The following is a 26,243-nucleotide window of genomic DNA, read 5'->3' on the forward strand; positions in this document are numbered from 1 at the left end:
CTGGGCTGTTCTGCTTGGACGTCAACACTGCAGTCTGCTGGTTGAGGCTCCTCTTCCTGCAATTCTTTCATTTTTAATGGATAGATTGCATCAACACTATATAACCATCCTAGCACAGTACGACCCCAGAGTGTGATATCATTGTCTGTCATATTTTCTACAGTCACTGTTACTTTCTGATTGTCTTCTTCTGGGAGCTGAATGAGTTGTTCTCTTACCGTTAGTCCTGTGGGCCATGGTGCATCTTGGTTTGGTTCGAACACTACATGTGATCCACTCAGTACTCTCTTATTCAGTCGTCCACACTCTACATTTATTTCTTTGTGTTTAGGAATGACAACAGGTTGTCTGCGGAGTCTGGCTATGTGGGAATCATTGTCAGGCATTTCTTTTTTTAGGACAGATAACACTGCTCTCGCTTTTTTACGTCCCACGTCCAGCGCTGAGCACAGTCTTTGTACTAAGTAGCCTGAAGGAGCTTTTTCATCAGATGCTTCTCTTTGTGCCAGTTCTTCGATCACATTAAAGCCAATAATTGGGCGTTCGAGTTCACTGCTAGCTACCAGGATCGGTACCAGGAGTGGTTTTTCACTCATTCCAGCCAGTGCATTTTTTGACAAGCTGAATTCAACTCCAATCCATCCTTCGTAAGGAATCTCAGTTCCATTGGCTGCTGAAAGATCAAGTCCTCCCTCCTCAAGCAATTCTTCCACTGGCCTCACCTCCACATCACGTAGGTACTGTCTTTTCCAGCTAGCGCTCACAATCGACACTTGTGAGCCTGTGTCCCACAGTACTGTTGTATTCACGCCACCCATGGTGCCTCGAACTAGACATCTCCTTCCCACGAGTCGAGCTGTTTGTTGCTGCTTACCAGAGAGAGGTGGTCTAATGTGGAGCAGATCCATTGAGCCTGTTTGTTCTTTGGCAGGGGAGCGAATTTCAATTTTATTTGTGCTGGCTGTGGTCATTCTTTTACGACAGCCTGCCGCCCAGTGTTCACTGCTGCCACACTTATAACAATGGTTACACCTCCCTTCGGGATTTGACAACTCACATTGCTGACATCGTCTGATGATTGCACCAGGCCTTGGCTGGTATTTTCCGTTAGACTGCTGGGGCACTCTCATTGGTGATGGTGCTGGTGGTGTTGAGGTTTGAGTTAGGCTTGCTATTTGGGTGGTAAGGCCCTGGATTGCCTCGCAAAGCACTTTATTGTCCTTATCCATCCTTTCCATCTTTTCCATCAGTGTGTCACGTTTTGTTGTTTCCTTCTGCTTTGTTCCACTGTGTCTTGTATGGGCGGAGCCGTTTTGCTCTACTTCCCCATGTTGTTCGTCATTTACTGCTGCTACCTTTACCATCCTGGATCTTGTGGTTGACAATTTATTTCGTCTTTCCATTTCCAGGCTGTAGACAGCATTCATTTTCTCCAACAGAACCTCATCCTCGATCAGTGGATCTTGTAAGTATTGTTTTAGGTCTGCGCGGATAGTGTCGTCCTGGAGACCAGTCATCACTGTCTGGAGGAACTGATTTTGAATTAGCTCCGGGCTGTATTTCAGTCCTGTCTTTGCCCTTTCTGAGGCGAAAAGAACTTGTTGTCTCAGGTCCATCGCTCGCACTAGAAATTGAATGGGCGTTTCTTTTGGTTCCTGAGCAGCGCGTGTCAGTGAGTGATACAGCTCTGTAGCATCTTTCTCAATATAATGAGTTCTCAATATCTGTCTCAAAGCTGATAATTTGAGATCAATTCTGCTTTCCAGGTAACTTCTCAGTTTTATTCCTGGGGCGATGGCCTGGATAACTGCTTCCACGACTTCACTTTCATCATATCCTTTTTTCAGAGCCTTTTGGATTTATCTCTCTAGGCTGGCGTAGCTCAGTTTATCTTTCTGATTCGGTTCTCCTATTTGTCCTATAATTTTTAAGTCTCTTTTGTACAGTGGGTGTATTGGGACATTCACTGGCTTTGCAGCATTCTGATCAATAATGGAGGCTGTCTCTTCATTCAAGATGTCGGGTGCAGTACCCGCATCCTCCCCCTGAATTGACTGACGTTCGTCATCTTCATTTGTTGTCAGTGACTCAATGAGCTATGCATGTAGCAATACTGACAGTCCTTCATCTTCCGTTGAAATAATATCTTCTCCTTCTAAGTACTGCAAAATACATCTCCTCAGTTTGCGAGCTGTGCTTCTATCAGTAGCATCCACTGTTATTCCAAGTGCTGCGCACACCTTATTTAGATCCAACAACGACAGCAACGGCAGTTTTTCTTCTATATCCCCAAATGTCTTCTCCCACTCGGGTGACATCCTCTCTGGGCCAGCCATAGCAGAATATTACTGTTAACTTCGTCTGTTTGAATCATCTGGATCAGCATTAGCATGCTACGCTAACAATAGTAGCATCCACGCTACTTACAGACTCCATGTTGAGCTCGTGGTTCAGGCTTTTCTCCGTCCGTCCAGCAGTTGCTTCAGTCCAGTAGCGAAAGATCAGACCGGGCGGAAACACCAAATTTATGTTGCAACCTTGAAACAGACTTGGACAGGATTCGTTTTCTGTTCTGGCAACTTTATTCTCCCCGGCGCTGTATTATTTTTTGACTTTCTTTTCTGAAGCCACCGGACATGGAGATTCACAGCAAGGCAAGTATTTTCAACACAACTCACGTTCTCAGTCTCGCGATAACATAATGATCACATTGCTTGGTTTTTAAAGTGACAGTACGTTTTCCTCAGGTCACTATGAATTTAACAAAACAACCAAATAGTGTATCCTAGTGAAATAAACAATGAAATAAACCAATTACTTTTACTCTTGTCTGTTATTTCTTTCTTATCGATGTTCTACTTTATACAATGTGCATATCAATTCCAGCCTGCAACATCAGCAGCACGACAGGACGCCGGCCAACAGCTGTCACAGTGTTTATCAGTCCGAACTCAGTCTGAACTCTCTGCTCCCATGATGGAAACAAACCTGCTCCTCCCAAATGCTTGTCCTCCGGTCTCACAGTTAACTCCTTACTGGCAGTTGGGGCGTTGGGGTAATAATGCATTACTGTAATCACATTAGATTTGTCTGCAACGAGTAGTGTAAAGGGCTCATTATACTTGAGCAAGGCTCTGTGAGGTGGAGCTCCGCGAGTCACGTGCGGACCTCGCGCTGGGGCAGATGCTTTTATACTCAGAAGTGATCAGCGAAGTGATCAACAAACATTACAATGGTAATATGGCTCATTTCCACCACATATAACAGCACAGTACAGCTCTACTCGATCTGGTATTACTCGGCTCTACTTGACTCTGTTTCCATAGCAAGTTTACTTGCCTCCGCCCACACCTGGTCGCCATAGCGACCGCATATCTGCCCTCCGCCCATAGCCGAAGTAGGCTATAAGTATAACGTTAAAATAAAATCCATACACGGAACTTTTAAACTGATTATGAAATACTGGTGCCTAAATGACCTACAGTGTACATGGGCAAATGTGACAATCGGCTAGGAGAATGGATATCACTTTGTTGTTACTCAAACTCACATGCATGCACTGCGCGGGGACGGGAGAGGCGCTACGGGGAGAACCCCAGCGGCAACTCAACAGGCAAGACCGCGGCTTCGCCTGCGGCCTAGCGGAGCCAGCTACAAAGGGCTTCCCGAGGAGCGGACTTTTTTCTCTCTCAAAACAATTGAAAGCTGAGCAAGACCCCTTCTTAGATTATTATGATAAGGAATTTGACGCAAGAGCTTTAGATTAGTAGCCCCCAACACCTCTACCCTACCCTCTTCCCACCCCCCTCTTGTTCTTTCCTTGTCTCTATTATTATTATTATTATTATTATTATTATTATTTTTTTTTACACTTGGTTGTAGGGGTGTCACAATATATCGTCCCACGAAATTTCGCGATAGTAAAACGTCACGATATGTATCGTTGAGATGAAATCTCATATCGTGAATTTTTTTTTTTTTTTTTTTTTTTTTTTTTTTTTTTTTTTTTCAAAAGTAGACAAAGAAACGTCTTTGTTTGTTGAAGTTCAATGTGTGGAAAGTAGTTCAGTTGAACAAGTCTCTGAAGAGACACATGAGAAGTTATACAGGAGAGAAACCATTCAATTGAGTTTCTGGCAAAACTGTTTACTTGACAGGAAAAACTGAAGATGCATAAAAAATAGACTAAGAAAAGTCTTGTTGTTTGAGTTTGAAGAAAAACTGAAGATGCATAATGAGAATTTATACTGCTGAGAAACCTTTTAGTTCAAAGTAAATCTAAGTGACGGTGTAACTCATTCTATTTCAAGATAAGCCTTATCTCCAATCTCATGTTTTTTCTAGTTGTTATTGTAATAACAATTTCCCACAACAGCATGTTTTGTATTTGTGCATTTCAAATAAAATACTACTTTTCCAGTCATATATTGTCATTATTCAAGTTTAAAAAAATATTGTTAAAATCGTATCGTATCGTATCGTTATCGTGAACCCAGTATCGTGATACGTATCGTATCGTGAACTGAGTGTATCGTGACACCCCTACTTGGTTGTCATTGCATCACAATTATTCAGGATATTGTATACATGTATGACATCATGCAACCTTGCACCTATTTTGTATTGTCTGTCTTCTATGAGTTTTGTTTTTTCTTGTTTGTATTGTTTAAAAACGAATAAAAACTATTTGAAATAAAGCTGAGCAAGGAGATCGATTTTATTTCACCAGAGCCGAAGGCAGCAACACAAAAGAAATAACTTCTGGAAATAACAGAAGAGAAGGTAAGCCCCACTAAACTGGTATCCAGCATTGACAGTAGATGCCTACAGTAAACACGATTCTGCCTGACCAATCAGTCGTCTGCAGTGTTTTCACGTCACCGTATGGTACCGGGTCCACAGCCCTAGAACCTCAACAGAGCAGGGACCAAAAGCAGCACGACTCAACCCCGACTCAACCCGGGCTGTCCACGTTTTTGATCGGTGGAATGAGACAAAAAAGCGAGACGAGCTGTGCGGGGCCGCGTTGATACCAGCGGTGGAAATGGGCCAATAGTGAGAACAGCCCGTGAAAAGTCGCAATGAAACGCTATTATGTGCAGTACTGAGTGCGCTTTCACTCTCAAACGACCATCAGCACATGAATGAATCACCAAACTTGTTTTTACTGAATAGCCGTTTCAGTTCTCAGCCCTGATAGCCTACTCAGTGCTACAGGTCTCTCTGACCTTGAGAGCACCTGTTCCACTAGCTCCATCAAAAGAGCACCTGTCATATCCTCCACTAACTCCATTACGCTCCCTCGCCCACCGCCTCTGGCTCCAGGACTCGTCACATAAAGTTACCATCCGTGGTCTGAGGTGCAGAGGGTATAAAGCAGTTTCTTACCCGTTTCCGAGGTCGTATCGCAAATTTGAAGAAATTCACATGCTCTTGCAGAAGTCAGTAGTGAAGTCAGGGAGTTAAAATTGGATTTCCGCTATTCTGACCTTGTGTATGTGTGGTGTGTGGGGGTCTCTCTGGCCTGGTGTATGTGTGGTCTATGGGGGTCTCTCTGACCTTGTGTATGTGTGGTGTGTGGGGGTCTCTCTGACCTTGTGTATGTGTGGTGGTCTCTCTGACCTTGTGTATGCGTGGTGCGCGGGGTCTCTCTGACCTTGTGTATGCGTGGTGGTCTCTCTGACCTTGTGTATGCGTGGTGCGCGGGGGTCTCTCTGACCTTGTGTATGCGTGGTGCGCGGGGGTCTCTCTGACCTTGTGTATGTGTGGTGCGTGGGGGTCTCTCTGACCTTGTGTATGTGTGGTGTGTGGGGGTCTCTCTGACCTTGTGTATGCGTGGTGCACGGGGGTGTCTCTGACCTTGTGTATGCGTGGTGGTCTCTCTGACCTTGTGTATGCGTGGTGCGCGGGGGTCTCTCTGACCTTGTGTATGCGTGGTGCGCGGGGGTCTCTCTGACCTTGTGTATGCGTGGTGCGCGGGGGTCTCTCTGACCTTGTGTATGTGTGGTGCGTGGGGGTCTCTCTGAACTTGTGTATGTGTGGTGTGTGGGGGTCTCTCTGACCTTGTGTATGCGTGGTGCGCGGGGGTCTCTCTGACCTTGTGTATGTGTGGTGCGTGGGGGTCTCTCTGACCTTGTGTATGTGTGGTGTGTGGGGGTCTCTCTGACCTTGTGTATGCGTGGTGCACGGGGGTGTCTCTGACCTTGTGTATGTGTGGTGTGTGGGGGTCTCTCTGACCTTGTGTATGTGTGGTGTGTGGGGGTCTCTCTGACCTTGTGTATGCGTGATGCGCGGGGGTCTCTCTGACCTTGTGTATGCGTGGTCTATGGGGGTCTCTCTGACCTTGTGTATGTGTGGTCTATGGGGGTCTCTCTGACCTTGTGTATGTGTGGTGTGTGGGGGTCTCTCTGACCTTGTGTATGTGTGGTCTATGGGGGTCTCTCTGACCTTGTGTATGTGTGGTGTGTGGGGGTCTCTCTGACCTTGTGTATGCGTGATGCGCGGGGGTCTCTCTGACCTTGTGTATGCGTGGTGCACGGGGGTCTCTCTGACCTTGTGTATGTGTGGTGTGTGGGGGTCTCTCTGACCTTGTGTATGCGTGGTGTGTGGGGGTCTCTCTGACCTTGTGTATGTGTGGTGTGTGGGGGTCTCTCTGACCTTGTGTATGCGTGGTGCGCGGGGGTCTCTCTGACCTTGTGTATGCGTGGTGCGCGGGGGTCTCTCTGACCTTGTGTATGTGTGGTGTGTGGGGGTCTCTCTGACCTTGTGTATGCGTGGTGTGTGGGGGTCTCTCTGACCTTGTGTATGCGTGGTGTGTGGGGGTCTCTCTGACCTTGTGTATGTGTGGTGTGTGGGGGTCTCTCTGACCTTGTGTATGCGTGGTGTGTGGGGGTCTCTCTGACCTTGTGTATGCGTGGTGTGCGGGGGTCTCTCTGACCTTGTGTATGCGTGGGGCGCGGGGGTCTCTCTGACCTTGTGTATGCGTGGTGCGCGGGGGTCCGTCCCCACGTCGATCACATAGACACGTGAGGAGATGAGCGAGGGCAGGATGAGGCGGTTGCGTTTCTTGGAGGCGTCGCCGAAGCAGCTGCTGCAGGCGTTCCAGCCCGAGTGGTGTAGCTCATCACCAAGGTTCAGCATGGGCAGCCGGTGCACCACCTGCCAGGGGTCAGGGGTCAGGTGGTTAGTATGGTGGCCAAGAGAGAGAGAGAGAGCTCAAAGCACTGCAACTTCAGAAAACACATTAACACAAATTAGAGGTCCCATTTTGTATAAAACAAGATGTCCTTGCCTCTTCGATTCTAAAAGACTTGGGTGTGCTATAGACAAGTTTCCGCAGGTCTTCCGGTACATTTACCCTTCGGGGTACACAATCGCCTGCTGACATCACTGATGATGTCACAATACCTATGACATCAATGCCTATGATGTGATGTAATAAGATGCTCCTGCCACCTCACCACCCTCTCCTCCTCCTACCACCCCCACACACCTCTCCCCTGCTGCCGCCCCACCAGCACTGAAGATCTACGAGGAAGAAGTGCGAAAACTGTTTCAGCGACAGAAGACTGCTAAGGCCCCGGGCCCAGACAGAGTGTCTCCATCCTGTCTGAAAGCCTGTGCTGACCAGCTGACCCCTATCTTCACTTGAATCTTCAACAGATCACCCAGTTCCAAAGAAGGCCTCCATCACAGGACTTAATGACTACAGGCCCGTCGCCCTGACGTCTGTGGTGATGAAATCCTTCGAGAGACTGGTGTTGGACCACATGAAGGACGTGACAGGACACCTGCTGGACCCCCTGCAGTTTGCCTACCGGGCAAACAGGTCAGTGGATGATGCAGTCAACACTGGACTACACCACATACTGCAACATCTCGACTCCCCAGGGACATATGCCAGGATCCTGTTTGTGGACTTCAGTTCGGCGTTTAACACCATCTGACCATCATCCCTGAAATCCTCCACTGCTCCAGACTCACCCAACTTGGTGTGCCAGCCTCCACCTGCAAATGTATCATAAACTTCCTGACAGACAGGTGAAGCTGGGGAAAATCACATCCAGCATCCGGATAATCAGCACTGGTGCCCCCCAGGGGTGTGTGCTCCCCCTGGTTCCTCCTCTGCACGAGCGACTGCATATCCAGGGACCCATCGGTCAAACTGAAGTTTGCAGACGACACAACGGTCATCGGTCTCATCAAGGACGGTGATGAGTCTGCTTACAGACGGGAGGTGGAACAGCTGGCCCTCTGGTGCGGTCAGAACAACCTGGAGCTGAATGAACTGAAAACTGTAGAGATGATAGTGGAGTTCAGGAGGATCCCCCCAGCACTGCCCCCCCGCCCCCCCCCCCCCACACACACACACACCATATCCAACAGCACTGTGTCTACAGTGGAATGCTACAAGTTCCTAGGATCCATAATCTCCCAGGACCTCAAGTGGGAGGCCAACATAGACACCATCACCAAGAAGGCACAGCAGAGGTTGTACTTCCTACGCCAGCTCAGGAAGTACAAACTGCTTGAGGAGCTACTGATCCACTTCTACACCGCCATCATCCAGTCTGTCCTCTGCAACTCCATCTCCGTCTGGTTTGGCTCAGCCACCAAACATGACAGGCACAAACTGCAACGGACAGTCAGGACTGCAGAGAAAATCATCTGTGCCAAACTGCCCTCCATCCAGGACCTGTACTCTTCTCCAACACTTACAGCTTTACTCCCAAGACACAACACAAGCAGGGCCGTAGCCAGGGTTCCGAAATAGGGGAGGTCCAGCAAGGGGAGGCGGATTTTTTTTTCTTTTTCCCTTTTTAAGCCATATTTAGAGTAATATATCATTTTAAATCAACATTAGGATTATACTGTTGTGATGTCATTATTCAGTATATTCTCTTTCATGTCACCACCTGCTCAGCTCTCCTGTCAACATAATTGTAACTAACAAACACAAACTGTTTTAGCCAAATTCATATCAAAATGACACCTACAAACACAGGTACACAACCCAAGCCGTACACAACACACAAAGTCATCATCGATAATAAAAAAAACATACAGAGGGACATTTATTTATTCCTGATAGGAACGATTGAAAAATAAAATAAAATATATTATGTTGTTTTTAACTTTACACCACCTCTTTTTGTTACTTATTGGGTCATGAAACTGAAACCATGCATATAGCCACCTGCATACCTGACTTCGGGAGCTTGGCAATTGGCATCATGCATGATTAGCCAGTAGCATCCCAACGTGTCACACAGGTAACATTACTTAAGAGACAGACTAGACACTTACTTTCTTGGTTGTTGCTAAAAAATCTGTCAGTGTCACTCACTGTCTGTCGTTCACTCGCTCACTGTTCACTCGCTCGCTCACCTTCAATTATCTCGCCAGGCAGACAGACAGTCATCACTCACCACCATGCTGCTGCTCTCTCGGAATCAAGTTACCGCGGACGTGGCGTCAGATGACTTCCTGCCTGACCTGCCTTTCGTTTCAAAATAAAAGCGATCCCGTGTTTTTCATGCTTTTCCATGCAGATTGTTTTATTAAAAAAAAAAAAAAAAAAAAAAAAAAAAAATCCCTCTGAAATATTAGGGGAGGTCCGGATCTCCCCGTTCTCATAGCTAGCTACGGCCCTGAACACAAGACAAGAACGCATCACCAGATCAATCTCACATGCACTCATACCAGTACCGGCATACAAAAATAATTATGGACTAAGATCATTCTTCCACACATACACCAAAATTTGGAACGAGATCCCATTTCACACCAGAGAAATAACCTCCATCTCACATTTCAAACAAGCCTACAAACAACATCTGATGCTAGAAAACACCTGTAATCACTGATCCGACTCACCCCTAGGTTTAAATTTTTTGCTGTTGCCGTTTTTGTATTGATGAATGAATGAATGTCTGTAAATGTAATTGTTTTTGTTAGGTCTGTAAAATTGTATGTAGTGAAATTGAACATGTTCTTGTATATTAATTATTTTTTGTTTAATGTACTGCAGAACAGGAACCTGCTGAAAACCAGTTTGTAACTGAGTCAGGCCAGTTAAATGTACATGTGAAATGTCATTTTTATCCCTTCCTGTATAAATAAAGTGAACTGAACTGAACTGAACTCCTCCAGAGTGAAACAACGGGCAGGAAAGATAATCACAGACCCATCTCACCCCGGTCATGATCTGTTCCAACTCCTCCCCTCTGGCAGGCGCTATAGAGCACTGTATGCCAAAACTAACAGACACAAAAACAGTTTCTACCCAGGCCATCACCCTGATTAACACATAAAATCTTTCACTTGACCACTTTTGCAAAAACTGGAATGACTTGACTTCACTCTTGATCACTTTGGACACCTTGCAAGCTTGAACACCCAATGTGCAGTAACCTGTATCACCTACCCCTGTGTATATGAACCCCCCCCCCCTCCCCCTTCCCTTCCCAAAATATCTGATGCAAAGCCTAAATCATTGAACGGTAAATAACTGTGCAACACCTGACCTGATTGTCTATAGGCTACATGTAGCTTATTTATACACGTAAATAACGGTACAATACCTGACCTGATTGTTTATACATGTAGTTTACGATATTTATACACATAAATAACTGCAATACCTGACCTGATTGCGTATTATACATGTAGCTTATTTAAAGGGACAGCTCACCCTAAGATCCAAAATACATATTTTCCCTCTCTCCTGTAGTGGTATTTATCCATCTATATGGTTTTGGGATAGTTGCCTGAATTTTGGAGATACGCAGAGATGTCGGTAACGCTTTACAATACTGGTGCAAACATGTGCATGAATGCATGCTTAACTCATGATGAATTAAGCCATTAATTGATGCTTACCGCATCATCAACTAATGAAAGGTATGTTTGATGAACACACCGAGTCATATATGAATTACTATTAATTAAGTAGGCTATGCCTATATCATCATAGTTAATTCCTCATCAACACATACATCAACACACTGTGTTCAATAATACCGTAATTCATGTGTTAATTACCACTATTAATGTCACTTTTCCCCAACCAATCTGCATTTTCCTTCCTTCTTAGCTATGTTTTATTCCTGCTGTAATTTGCCCTGTTTTTAATATATGTTCTTATTACGTGAAACTGTTTTTATATGCACTGTAAGGCGACCTTGGGTGTTCTGAAAGGCGCCTCCAAATAAAATGTATTATTATTATTATTACTATCGACATCCAGCTCCCTGCAACCGGAACTTTAGCGTTACCAGACCGCAATGCCGATAGCCCACATCAGAACCAGCTGAGCGAGGCGGTGTGCAGCGTGTCAGGGACCGGCTGGATCTAACCTCTCCCAGCCATTAGCTTGTTCATCATGGGCATTCCTTCCTCTTCGAAGCTTGGTCCACTGCAGGGACGCAGAACATGTGGCCGGTGTTTTGTGCCTATCTTACCGGGTGTCTACTGCGTTGATACCAGCGGTGGAAATGGGCCATGCACGACCCAGCAGGCCAGCCACCCTCTACCACTACCCAGGCTAAGAGCCTCTCTCCCGGCCCGACACCCAGGGCAGCCCCCCTACTACCACCACCCATCCAGTCGCCTGCACCCGGGAAATCGATTGAGTTTCCCCCGTTGCATAACGAAGACGGGATGCGCTAGCCACGCTCCTCCTTGTCCGAGCTAGCCTGGTAAACCAAATGAAATGTGAGTTCACGTGACGGGCTGGTTTACCAGGCTATGTCCGAGCGACATCTCAGGGAAAACATACTCGACTTCGGGGAAAGAGAGTTCTCTTTGTTTGACCGGTGCCTAGCTGGCTGGAAAGAGGCGTTCGGGGTGCAGCGGAGTCGCCTCTGCTGTTTACGGTAGTTTGTCAGTGGTGGTGGCCTGGCGGAGACACTGGCGCTATATGTATGACTGGGAAGCGTGTGTTTATGGGCGAATAGGCTATCATTCTGATTACTTGTTACTAGTGTAGTAGTGTAGGCTACGCTATTTTATGGAGGTTCCTCTCGTGGCTCAGGCTGATCGAGTGATTGATGCTTGGTGCTCACGGGTAAACTCAAATTGACAGTACCCAGCGAGCACAAAACGTTTTTTCAACGTTGATTTTTAGTTGAAATCTGGGTGATATTGGGTTTGAACGTCTAAGACCTAATTTCACCCTCTTTTCAACCGGCTAAAATGCGGTTACAACGTCAACGTGTAAAAAAACACAATTTGGTGCATCATATTGTTAACACATTGAATGCCAGCCATGTTTTCATTCCTGTAGGTAAGTTGTGCCAGGGGTGTTTTTGACGATTCTGGCTCATTTTAACAACAGCCGAGGATTCTTTTCTGTTAAGAATTCATGAACACCAATCATCTAAAAATAACTAATAGAATGTGTGCTTTCTCTGTCTAAAAGAGTTAGTTTGCAGAGTTAGTAGTTATGTAGATATTAGCCGTTGAGTACAGCATGGTTTCAGCGTCTGGAAATTTATTCAGAGATAAATGGCTTTTTGTGAAACAGTCACTTTAACCATTCATTTTTGGCATCAGTAAGACCGTCAGACATTCTAAACAATAGTTTTGAACAGTAATTTCCTCCATAACAACAGGAAACACCCCTCTCATTCAAACTCCTCCCTCCGTGTGTCTTCTCCTCCTTCCTCCTGGCTGTACAGCGGGCGTGTCAGAAGCGCTTTTGCTGCTGCCTGCCTGTGTGCCTGCCTGCCTGCTTGCCTGCGTGCGGACGCTCCTTGTGCGAGTCAAGATGGGCCGGGGAATGCGTGGGCGATGGGCAGATGTTGATTCTGGCCTTTCTGAGGTGTTTCAAAGTGTGTTTCACCTATGATCTATTTTGCAAATCGCTCTCCGCTCTCTGTGTGCTGCTGCCGGTGCGCGGCCGCTCTCAGGCAAGACAAGTCTTGAATGGATTACTGTAAAATCGCCACGGCATTTCCTTGAACGGCTTGGTCCCGCGGCAGTTTTTTCTTTGATTTCGGTCATCTGGGGGAGCACTGTCAACACTTAGTGGGTCGGTAAAATAGATTATACACATTATCTTGCTCCAATAGTGATCTCGAAGATGTAAAAGTTGTTGATTGATGTCCCACCGTCAAAAAAAAAAAAAAGTTTATGTAAGACGAGTAAACTCGGCTCTGGCACTTAAGCGTTGGATTATGTAAGACGAATTATTTCGGCTATGGCACTTAAGGTGTTAAAACATTTGTTGTAGCTTGGAATAGAGGCAATATTGATAGTGTGTGAATTGGCATTTGTCCATTTTATTGTGTAACTGAGAGTTGAAATCTGGTCTATACGAAAACTACATTTCAACGCATTTTAGGTCACATGAACTATCATAAATATGGGACTATATAGGCTATGTGGTGCCAGCAAAAAGCTTCCAGGACACAACTATGGTTAATAGTTTAGCGCAATACTATAAAATAATGAATTCAGTTCCTGCAGCAACGCGCATGCGCAAGTACTTGCTAGCTATACTAACCGTGACTGACTAGACTAGACCAAAGCAAGTCTGCACCGGTCTGCACCAAGTGCGGAACGAGGTGCTCTGGGCACGCTATGTTATTGTATACGAGGCTCTGTGTACCTCCTCAGTCTCTGGTGTTAAATTAAGTTAACCTCTGAAGCCATAGGCTACAGCCTATAGACAACACACACACACAACATAATTTTAGTCTGTTACATTAATATAATAGTCTCGTACACATCACATAAAATAACTTGTCCTCCGATCGTCGACAATCATGTAGTCTACAAGTTGTGTGCAAGATAGAGTATATATGTGCCCAGCTCTCTACAGAGTATAAGAAAATGTATAGCTCAGCGCGTACAGCGGACTGGCTTGAATGTGGGAAAGCGGGGTTCGAATCCCGTGTGCGCTGCTAAATCTTTAATTTAAGATCCTGGTGAAATATGGTCTAAATCTGAACGTTCAATAAACGTCTGCAAATAGTGGGTGAAAAAACTTTCACTTTCAAACCTTCCTTGCACGTTTTTTCAACGTTGACCCTAAACGTTTTTTAAACGTCTTTTCAACCGAAAAATGCTCGCTGGGTAGCCTAAAAGAGCCCATGTGTTTACCCAATCTGTCATCCGCTGCATGTATCTTTGGGATTTGCCCCTGGTAATCCGAAATAGGCTAAAAGCGCACTGTGAGCGTGCTATTTGTTTGACATCCTGACCTGCAACATGTTCTCATATCAGACACCATTGTAGCTGGGCCACTGTCAAGGTAACCACGAGAAAACATATTGTTTCCGGCCAAGACTTTCAGAATAAAAGTCGAAATTCATGTTGTAACCAGCTACGCAGTACTGAGTTCTGCGTGCTTTTATTTTTGATGGCAGGCTGAGGCAACGGAAGTAATTGTTTGTGTGCCATGTCTTTCTTGACACTTATCCTCGTGGTCGAGAGCAACTAGCTGGGTTGCACAAGGTGGTGTTCGTTTTGCAAATATCAACAGCTGCCTCCGTGTTCTTATTCTACAAAGAGTACAAACTGCAAAGCCTAAGAGTCGGTCACAGTGGTGGTGGCAGTGTCGAATGGATACCAATCGCAAGAGGAACGAGCGGGTTTGTTAGAGTTTCAGGTAGCTAGCCGTAGCAATTTAGCTAGCTTGTTTGTTGTGTGTGCGTGCATGGTGGAGACCTGTCGCTACAGTCACGTTGGTTCGGGAAGTGAAGAGCAACACAAGTGAAAAAGGACGAGAGCTGGACCCGCCGGAGAGATCGAGCAACGCGGGCCGTGGGGAGGAGAGGGGAGAGGCCAGACTGTTTCCCAGGGGCACTGGAGAGCGAGTCCTTGCTCCAGGGCAGACTTTGGGGGGACATGTTCACAAACTTGATAAATAAATGTGCTTTTATAACTCCAATGATGGTCTTCACTGATTACCTATATATTTTGAATTGTTCTCATGACTATACTGTATACCGTAAAAGTGATTTCATGATCAGCATCAGCTAATGATTTGTGAGGATATCATTATGTCGTGACTTTACAATATGTGGCACAAAACTATTAATTAATACATAAGTATGTCGTGACTTTACCATTTGTGGCACATAACAATTAATTCATACATAATGATATAGGCACTTGTGAGGCACAACACTTAACTCATACATATATATGTGGTTCTTGGCATATAGAGCCTACAAGACATACATCCAGTGTTTGATGTCTGTTGGAGATGCACAGTGGATACAACGTCAGAGAATGTGTTGGAGTTGGTCTGGTTCGGGGCTACTACACGCATAGCCTATATCAGAGCAGCAACATCTGAATGATAGCTACTACAGCTGCTGAAATAGCCGTACCCGGCTAAGAGGTTCTGAAGGGGTCTCGGCCGGAGGTGTGGGACCCAGGCAAGGTGAGGGGCAGGGCGGGTAGGGGTTGGGTGGTGGTAGCCTGGGTAAACCCAGCCCCCAGTGACCTGCTCTCAGACAGACCCTGGGCTGCCCTGGGTGTCGGGCCGGGAGAGAGGCTCTTAGCCTGGGGGTGGCTGGCCTGCTGGGTCGTGCATTTAGACACCCGGTAAGATAGGCACAAAACACCGGCCACATGTTCTGTGGACCAAGCTTCGAAGAGGAAGGAATGCCCATGATGAACGAGGTAAAATGGCTGGGAGAGGTTAGATCCAGCCGGTCCCTGACACGCTGCACACCGCCTCGCTCAGCTGGTTCGGATTGTGGGCTATCGGCATTGCGGTCTGGTAACGCTAAAGTTCCGGTTGCAGGGAGCCAGATGTCGATAGTGGTAATTAACACATGAATTACGGTATTATTGAACACAGTGTGTTAATGTATGTGTTGATGAGGAATTAACTATGATGATATAGGCATAGCCTACTTAATTAATAGTAATTCATATATGACTCGGTGTGTTCATCAAACATACCTTTCATTAGTTGATGATGCGGTAAGCATCAATTAATGGCTTAATTCATCATGAGTTAAGCATGCATTCATGCACATGTTTGCACCAGTATTGTAAAGTGTTACCGAGATGTCTGCCTTCTCTTGAATACAATGGAACTAGATGGCAAAAATTCAACAACATTGTCTCTTTCCAGAAATCATGACTTGGTTACCCAAGATAATCCACAGGCCTTGTTGTGAGCGGTTTCATGTAGGAACTATTTTCTTTTGCAGTCTCCTGTAGGAACTAGCTAGCAGCTAGCAGGTGTAGTTCGGTCAAAAGAAAATAGTTCCTTCATGAAACTGCTCATAACAAGGTCTGTGGATTATCTTGACTAACGGGGTCATAATTTCTCAGCTCCTTTCCTTTAATCAAACCAATCAGTGTGGCCTGCATAATTCTCAATTCATGCCTATTTAAAGCTTTTGCGCCGGCCGCACAGGCATTTTACACTTCACCATGCCCACAATTTGCATTGCGCTCGGCGCTAAACACGTGCAAGCGCTAAATTCGCTTTTGCAAAAAGCGCTTTTGCTGAGATAGGGCCCCTAGTCTCAGCTGAGTCTACCTGGGAGAAGGTGGAGGACTTTGGGTTGACGTCGACGGTGGCCAGGTAGTCGGGCTTCTGCACGCCGGTGTTGCGGTAGATGCAGGGCAGGTAGACGATCTGCTCCCGAGGACCTGAGAGAGGACCACACAGACCAGCCACCTCCTCAGCTCAGTGCGATGCAGAATGAGATCACCTCCAGCTCTTATGAACCTTCACTGTTAGAACACTCACTCTGGGTTCTGCCTGAAGCCATGATGAGTTTTGGAACCTTTAGTTGTGGCAAAGGAGGGAAACACTTGTCCTATTTCTGAATGACAGACTTCAGGAAGCAAAGTTTCTCCAAAACAATGAAACTCTCCATTACTTAAAGGGACAGCTCACCCTAAAATCCAAAATACATACACCCCCCCCCCCCCCACACACACACACACACCTGTAGTGCTATTGTGTTAGTTGTCTGAGTTTTGGAGATATCGGGCATAGAGATGTCTGCCTTCTCCAATACAATGGAACTGGATGGCACTCGGCTGGTGGTGGTCAAAGCGACAAAAACATACATTTGAAAAACTCAACAGCAATGTCTCTTTCCAGAAATCATGACCCGGTTACTCAAGATAATCCACAGACCTTGTTGTGAGCAGTTTAATGTAGGAACTATTTTCTTTCGACCGAACTACACCCTCTAGCTGCTAGCTAGTTCCTACATGAAACTGCAGCTCAGTTGCTAGGGCAGCAGCTAGTATCTAGCAGCTAGTAACTAACCCTAACCCTAACCCTAAATGTGGGAGCATAGGGGTGACCCCCCACGACGCTAGTTAACTTCTTACCGAGATAGATCACCATAGCAACTTATGCTCTACGGCAGTGATACTCAACTGGCGGCCGCGGGCCACATGCGGCCCGCGGGCGCCCCCTGTGTGGCCCGCGATGGAATTGCAAAAAAAAAAAAAAGCAAGATACCCGCTGAATAAGTGTCCAAATGTTCATGTCATTCTGGCCAATACTCCACTTCTGTTATAGCATTTCAGTCTGGAATATGGAATATCTTTCAATAATCTATGATTTAGCTGCTAAATTGTCAAATACCGCCATCTGCTTGCTACCCAGGCACTTATGTATGTACTTAACCTAACTAACTATCCGGTGTGCACAACATTGTCAGACTAAACTCCGGCTGACACCCCAAAAACCTACAATCTGCTACAGAAAAATGTATATTGATTGTTTATTAACTGGCCCCTGGCCTTCTATCATTTCACGAAAGTGGCCCCCGGGCAAAGCAAGTTGAGTATCCCAGCTCTACGGCTAACCTGCTTTGTAGCAGGTTAAATTCAGAGGATAAGATCAAAACCCATGAAAGACCCACCTGCTTACCAATCAGCTCTCTGGAAACAGAGAGTTGCCATTCATATGGTCCCCATATGAAAAATACATTGCATTCAAATGAAAAAGAAAAAGAAAAAAGAAAAAAATGGCTCCTGTTGAATTAATCAAGGACTGAAGCCTTGCAATTGTTGCAGGCTATATTTAAATTAAGCCCTACTTACCACTTTGGAATATGTTTTTATATATTCATTTTTGTGCTCTCAAGTAGTCTAGATACGTTGTTTGACCCCGCCGATCGATTGCAGTTGAACGGTGAGTGGAGAAATATCACTAAACCGGCATAAAAAGGTTACATAAACGTCTCCAAAGTGCACGGTGCCGTGTGCGCAACGGAGCTGAGGCTGACGTTGGGTTGGACATGGTCAAACATGCCAGAATAGCCTACTACTATCTCAGCAATTTAATATGGGATCGCCTGCACACAGATTATTCATATCTAGGCTACTCCTGCATTTTGCAGCTGCAACTGTGTTGCTTTTGGCCTGTATGATGTGATTGAACTTCATATTATTTCCAGCATAGTCCTTGTATGAAATATGGAGTATGCGACTCTGCTGCCAATAGCATATGTGACCACAAAATAGGCTATTTTTTATCAATGAAATCTATGCCCGCACGTACCGTGTCGATTCAGTTCAGCAGCCTTTTTTTATTTTTTTATCATTATTTTTTTATAGCCTATAGGAATTATTCCATCAGTGTGACCAAACACATCATGAGATCATTATTATTCATTGAGCCTAACTGGTCTAAAAATGCCTACGGATTTTGGAGATAGACATGCAGGTTATATTGAGTTTATTGAGAGGGTGAATTGAGCTGCTGTAGATAGCCTACGTGGAGGCAGAAACCGCTCTTCAAAGAAATTACTGATGTGAATAAAAGTGGTAACTTTAGACAGTCATTCAGGAACAGACTAATAATATCCAACGCGGATTTTGATTCTGACATACATAGTAAAGCTTCACGATTTGCGCTTTGAATGAACGAGGAAATAGGCGTGTCTGGCGCTGTAGAAGCTGGAGCAGTCCATATTGCATTGTGATTGGCTAGTTGTTAAAAACCACACCTCTTTTGTGGGCACGAGCTCCTGTGCACGGGCATTTTCATGTGCACGCGCTCTCAGCTTGATTAGGAAAACCTGATTCCACTTAACGAGTTGATAACTACATTCGTAGTATGACTTAACTAGAATCCAGCTAGATGGCAATTATATGGTTTAGCCAAACCAGATCAAGGGACAGATCCTGGATCTTCTTATACAACATTTGTGGTACAGCCCTCTGGTCATGATTTCTGGAAAGAGACATTGTTATTTATTTTCTCAAATGTATTTTTTTGGTGCTTGAGCACCACAAGCCGAGTGCCATCCAGTTCCATTGTATTGGTGAGAAGGCAGAAAATAAATCTGTACAGCCGATATCTCCAAAACTCTAACGCAATACAAAACAATAGCACCAGAGGTGAGAGGAAAAATAAGTATTTTGGATTTTAGGGTGAGCTGTACCTTAACTTCTTACTTAACTTCTAACTTCACCTAACTGATCGCAGATTAAGGGCCCTATCTTATTTTTTCGCACAACACCTGTGTCCGGCCAGTACAGTAACCTCTTTCCCTGCAATTGCACGCATGTAAGACCAGCTTCTCCACAGCGCGGATGGTATGGGCTGATTCATGTGCCACCTCAAATTGAATTCGAATTGCTCAACTTGAATTCAAAATTTTGAATTTTGAATTTGAATTGCTCTTTTTGAATTCGAAATTTTTCATTTTGAAATTGAATTGCTCTATTTGAATTCGAATTGTTTCATTTTGAAATTGAATTGCTCTATTTGAATTTGAATTGCTCTATTTGAATTTGAATTTTTTCATTTTGAAATTGAATTGCTGTTTTTTATTTTGAAATTTTTATTTTTTAATGTGAGTTGAAAAACTGAATCTGAATAGCATAATTTTAAACTGAATTTATTTGCTTTGAAATTATTCAGTTTCCACATTCCTATTTCAAAATTCAATTCAAAATTTTCAGAATCTTGTGTTCAAAAATTTCAACATGTGTGTGCGCCATCCGGGTCCTCAAGGAGGAAGAGGAGGAAGGAGGAAGAGCAATCGAGCGCTGATTGACCTAACTCCTTTTTGGCCGAGGCAGTCACCACACACCCACTCCCGCTAGAACTATTTGGTCTTGTTGTATTCAGGTTCGCTACAATCATAGAAGACCACTTTGAGTTGAACAAGGATGTTTATACAGTATATATCATTGAACAGTGTGAAAGGGCATAACTCATTCATTCAGTCAGTAGTCTGAGTTAACGTTGTCTCTTCTTCATGGGAAAAGCACTCTTCTTCTACGAATTTGTAGCCCTCTTAACATTAACCCCAGTCATACTGCCGCCCTGGTGGCAGGTTATGGATAATGCTTCTATTCCAAATATAAATCAATACAAATCGCTAATAAATGCTAGATAAAAGTCAAATGTATCTGAAACCACTATAAACAAACATGCACAGTGTCAAACTCAATCAATCATGGATAAACAAATACAACAAGCACGAGCCTGCTAACTAGGCTGGCTCAATAGGGTCCCATTATAAGTTTGCCCCAGCTTCGTTTACAACACTGATCCCTCGTATACACATGGGTTGGCTACTTTGTCAGCGTGGACTTACTCATCTTGGCACTGAACCATCTAGTCGTGAGCACGGTGTCCGGTGACAATTTGCACACAAGATGAGTAAGTCCAATGTCTAATGAGTTATGCCCTTTCACACTGTTCAATGATATATACTGTATAAACATCCTTGTTCAACTCAAAGTGGTCTTCTATGATTGTAGCGAACCTGAATACAACAAGACCAAATCGTTCTAGCGGGAGTGGGTGTGCAGTGGCGTGCCTGACCAAGTTGGTGCCCTAGGCAAGATTTTTGCTGGTGCCCCCCCCCTCCCCCAAAGAAAATATAATAAAAATTATATCGCAGCTAATCCAGCACTGCAGTGCAGGCTCAGAATCGCCCTTCCCCAGTGGCGCTGGAAGTACTTTTAGGTAGGGGGTGCTGTAAGGAAGGGTCTCTCGGTGCTGCCCGCGAGGGCAGCGCCGAAGAAAATGTTATGTTTTTTGGACTTTCATCCATATTTAGAAGAATATTTAATTTTAAATTAACATTAGGATTATACTGTTGTGATGTCATTATTCAGTATCTTCTCCTTTTCTCACTCACTTTCATGTAAGCACCTGCTCTCCCTTTAGTCGTTTTACACTACAACAGACAGAAACACAGGCATAAACACTGAACTTATTATTATTATTATTATTATGGAAAACCAGATTATGATGAAAATCAAACACTTTTGAAGAGAGAGCGTATGAAATAAGATTAGAGCTGGGAAGCACAAACTGTTTTTTAATGCATCTTGTTGGTGGTATAAACACAAGACAGCCAAATCCAACAATTTCGAAAATCCATTTCTTGCCACCAGGGGGTGCTGCAGCACCCTCAGCACCCACCTTCCAGCTCCCTTCCCCCACTCTGGGAAAAAGCTCCGAGCAGGTAGAAGGGGGCGCGGCCGCGCAGTGGGTGGGGTGGTATGGATTAGGGACCATGGTGAAAGTGCTGCAGCCCGGGCAGCCAGAAAGCCAGAATTAGAAAAATGATTTCACTATTATTTAAAGACTCAAGACGTTGTTGTTCTTATTTTTGTCTACTATTGTAAAATAATAGTAGGCCTATTATCATGAAAAAGTATTTGTAAAAAAAAAAAAAAAATTTTTTTTTTTTTTTTTTTACCCTCTCTGGCGCCCCTAACGGCTCAAGCGCCCTTAGCATTTGCCTAGTTCGCCTAATGGACGGCACGCCACTGTGGGTGTGTGGTGACTGCCTCGGCCAAAAAGGAGTTAGGTCAATCAGCGCTCGATTGCTCTTCCTCCTTCCTCCTCTTCCTCCTTGAGGACCCGGATGGCGCACACACATGTTGAAATTTTTGAACACAAGATTCTGAAAATTTTGAATTGAATTTTGAAATAGGAATGTGGAAACTGAATAATTTCAAAGCAAATAAATTCAGTTTAAAATTATGCTATTCAGATTCAGTTTTTCAACTCACATTAAAAAATAAAAATTTCAAAATAAAAAACAGCAATTCAATTTCAAAATGAAAAAATTTGAATTCAAATAGAGCAATTCAATTTCAAAATGAAAAATTTCGAATTCAAAAAGAGCAATTCAAATTCAAAATTCAAAATTTCGAATTCAAAAAGAGCAATTCAAATTCAAAATTCAAAATTTCGAATTCAAAAAGAGCAATTCAAATTCAAAATTCAAAATTTCGAATTCAAAAAGAGCAATTCGAATTCAATTTGAGGTGGCACATAAATCAGCCCATAGGATGGCAGCTGAAGTCCCTCTCTCCATCAAGCAGACAGTGACGGAAGCATGTGTCTTTATGTGCGCCAAGGGGAAAATGACACTAAATTGGTGGGATTCGATGTATATATATTAATAGAAACGAATAGAAAATAGCTGATTAATAATGTGTGTTGGTGGAACAAAATTCAACTTCTTCAAATAGAGCAGCATCACTCATCGCGGCTCTCAGTACACTGCGTAATTACGCATGCAGTATATTACCGCAGCGGAGATAGAAGAGAGCCCGAAAAGGGATAAGCATACAGACGTTTGGGCAGCAGCCCTTTTTCAGCGTGTGAAATGGCAATAATACCACAGGTGATTCATAGGTGGGCATGAGCACGTTATTTGATTTCTATGCATGACAGCCTCACATCTCTCTCTCTCTCCCTCTCTCTCCCCATCTAGGCTATCTTTTCTCTCTCCCTCTTTCTCTCTCTCACTCTAGTCCCTCTCAGTGAAGGAGGAAGTTGCTGACGTGACGCTGTGGTTTTATGGGCATGACCACACCTCCACAATGCTTTTGGGCATAAACACGCCTATAGAGAAGTGCGCCGAGATGATGTGAAGCGCAGCGGGCCGACACGCCCACAATTAGGGCTTTGCTATTCCAGCGCAAAACGGTCGCTAACGCAAAATTACCGCCGTTGGGAAGATGGGGCCCAAAATCTTTAAATAGGGTTTTCAGGCTCAGATTAAATTTGTAAATAGAGGTTTCAGACTCAGATTAAATCTTTTAGAGTTTTCATGTTCAAATTAAATCTTTAAATAGCGTTTTCAGGCTGAGATTAAAGAGGACATGACTCTAATTAATTTGCATTTAACAACAGACAAGACTGCTTTCAAGTCTGAAATTTACCTAGATTTGCTAGAAAGATTAACATTCACTTTAGGCGCTAAGGGCGCTGCTAGATGACATCACTAGGTTGACTGTACAGTACAGTAAAGTGTAGTACAGGCTAGTTAGATGTTGGTATGTAGTAAGGATTTTGAATTCTAACAGGCTCACAGCATATGCTGTTGTGTTTCTGGCTTGGATTGTGGTTGTTTTGATTCATCAAAACATTCCAAATTCTTATTACTACCAACACTCCACTACTATACTGTACTATACTGTACTGTACTGTACTGTACTGTCAACCTCGTGGTGTCATCTAGTGCCCTAGCTGGCGAAAAGGTTAAATGTTTTTGTTGTTGCTTTTATCTTCCTAGCAAATCTAGGTAAATTTCAGACTTAAAGCAGTGTCCTGTCTTGTCTGAGGTGAAATGCAAATCTTTATCTTTATCTTTATTGTTTATTTGAGCAGGGACAGTACACAATAAATATATTGCACCAGAAATAGCTAAGAGCTAATTTGCATCTGTAGTCCTGTGCGCACACAGTACATATCAAATACATAAATAAAAGAAAATCCTAGGCCCCTATTCTCCCACAGGCCTTCGGCGCTAAAACGGGCCTTACACGCAAAAAAAACGTGCCTTGCGCCTGTCTCGGGAAGATATCAACATGGCTTTAGGCTGGCAAATGCGCTTTACGCTGAATGGGCGTGGCGCACTCCCTGAATGGGCGAGAATGGGCGTTTCGGCCTTAAATGCCGGCCTATATCTTCCCACCTGGCGGAAATTTAGAGCTTTGCGCTTTTGAAAACCAGGCCTATTCAGTGCGCCAGTTGCGAGGAGCGCTCCTCTGCCTCTTCTCTGTCACCCTTCTCTGTCTCTCTCTGACTCCCTCGCTCAGACAGACACAACACACGTCCCATAGGAAAAAGAAGTTGTAAGTTCACTGCCTGTGAAATGTCCCAGCATGCATTGTGCTACTCCATTTCGCTACTAAATAGCAACCAAATGAGCCGAAATAGATATAAAGGTAGATGTAAATAATGTGTAATGGTAACACAACCTGCAATTGTAGAACATTTCAATATTGGACCAAATAAAACATCGAAATGAAAACACCACCCTATGTGAAACATATATGTCATCCTGGTCCTATATATATCCCTCGTCGATTTAACGTGATTTAGATAAGTGACAGCGTAACGCGCTTCTACTGTCATGTCCTACTGTGATGTCCGCTCCAATAAATTGGCTCTACTTCACATTTTAGTTTTACAATAAAAACACATTTATGCAATTACTTTGGCCCAATCCCAATTCTTTTCTTAACCCTCAATCTTAACCCTCAAGCTCAACCCTCAATCTTAGTAGCCCTCAAAACTAAGTGTTAAGGGCTATCTTGCGACTTTAAAATGGGACAGCCCTTAACTCATTGAGTGCCAGCCACTTTTGGAGAACGGATGCTCCCAGTGCCAGAGTTTCAGAGCGTTTTCAGTGATTTCTCGAGGCCCACAGAATATTGTGTGATATTACTATGTAAACACTGAACACGCACAAAGAACGATGAGACTCTATTCTATCATCTGCAAAAAAAAGTTTATTGATCCCATTTTCCGTTCTTTAGTTATGAGCCGGAGAAGATAGGCTGTTTTGAGCAAAAAGACACTTTTCAAATTAGAAGCTGAGTTATTCCGCCTTTTGTGAAATGCAGCATTTCAAGCACATTCACTGAGTCATCTGGTGGGCATCGGATATTCTGGCTTGCGTTTGTCAATCCTGTCCTGCTGCCTGGGTCTGTCTGGGTGTTGCGCGCTGCTCTGCGTGCCCCCCCCCCCCCCCCCCCCCGCCCCGCCCCGCCCCGCCTCGCCTCGCCTCGCCTCAACTGCACACTCCTCCTCCTGTCTGTGGTGGCTCTCTGCTGAGTTTGCTGTGCGCACAGTGAAGGGACATCGACATCCTGCTTTTTTACAGCGTTCCGCGTGTGTTTGTCACCGGCAACGATGCTTCTAGTTGAGAATAATAACAACTCCACGGTGTGGATGTGCGGATGTGCTGTCCGGCTCAATTGTGGGAGCAGATTGGCTGCTGCAGGCACAGCTGCAGTAACGTGCTTCAGCATATCGATGCATACGGATGCGATGCGATTTCCGTTTCCATAACGACTTCTTCTTTGTTTTTTCCTTGCCTTTCTGTTATGTGGAGAGCACTGTCGCCACCTAAGGGTTCTGTAAAATAGGTTAGACACATCCAATAGCTATAATATTTGTACATCAGAGGCAGAAGGCTTTGATCGACGCCCCACCGTCAAAAAACGCAATTGACGAACATGTCCGTCCTTGGCACTCTACGTTACTATTTGAAATGACGAACATGTCCGTCCTTGGCACTCAATGAGTTAAAGGGAGATACGTCTTCAGACTGTGGGGGGCAGCAATATGCCAAAGCTCCGTCCAGTCTGTCAATTCAAAAGAAGAGGAAAAAAGCATCCCTACAAATATTTCCTTGATAATATAGATGTAGAAATTACGATAACCATTGTATTATCTTAAATGTCATTTTATGGATTTCCGTTTTGGAGCCTAACACATTTGTTGTTGCTAACTATCGATAGTCAGTAGCCGTGCTGGTGCGGTCAAGCCATATTATTATTATTATATTATATTATATTATAACATTGCTAACGTTGCAACGTAGCCGAGTTAACACGGTCATCAGTTAAACCGAAACATGTTATCGGCACTGCTGGATGTTGTAACTACTGACTACCGTGTTCATGTGATAATAGTTTGCAGTTATCTCCCATGCTTTTTATCTAATGATCTATCGTTAGATAAACAGCCTGGGAGATAACGCTAGCCCGGTCATCTTACGAAAATGTCCGTGCAAACATTACACGTAGGCTGTATCTTGATAAAAAAAACAACTCAACAACGACATTACCACCGAGAATTATGGCATTTCGTAACAACGTTAACAATGTTATAATATAATATAATAATAATAATATGGCTTGACCGCACCAGCACGGCTACTGACTATCGATAGTTAGCAACAACAATTGTTGATAGGATTCCAAAACGGAAATCCATAAAATTACATTAAACTAAGCTAATACAATGGTTA

At 44.3% G+C, this 26,243-nt stretch overlaps 1 protein-coding gene across 1 annotated transcript in view; it reads right to left on the reverse strand.

Moving 5' to 3' along the window:
* Positions 1-26,243, reverse strand: part of LOC310790718 (methanethiol oxidase-like) — an 80,591-nt gene that overhangs the window by 31,013 nt on the left and 23,335 nt on the right. Inside the window, exons 3-4 of the mRNA XM_083652457.1 lie at positions 16,511-16,623; positions 6,973-7,158 (exon numbers count right to left, since the gene is read on the reverse strand). Coding sequence (XP_083508583.1) covers positions 6,973-7,158; positions 16,511-16,623 — 299 coding nt within the window. The remainder of the gene's footprint in view (positions 1-6,972; positions 7,159-16,510; positions 16,624-26,243) is intronic.

This window comes from Poromitra crassiceps (genome assembly GCF_964638095.1).
Source record: "Poromitra crassiceps genome assembly, chromosome: 15".
Taxonomy (NCBI): Eukaryota; Metazoa; Chordata; class Actinopteri; order Beryciformes; family Melamphaidae; genus Poromitra; species Poromitra crassiceps.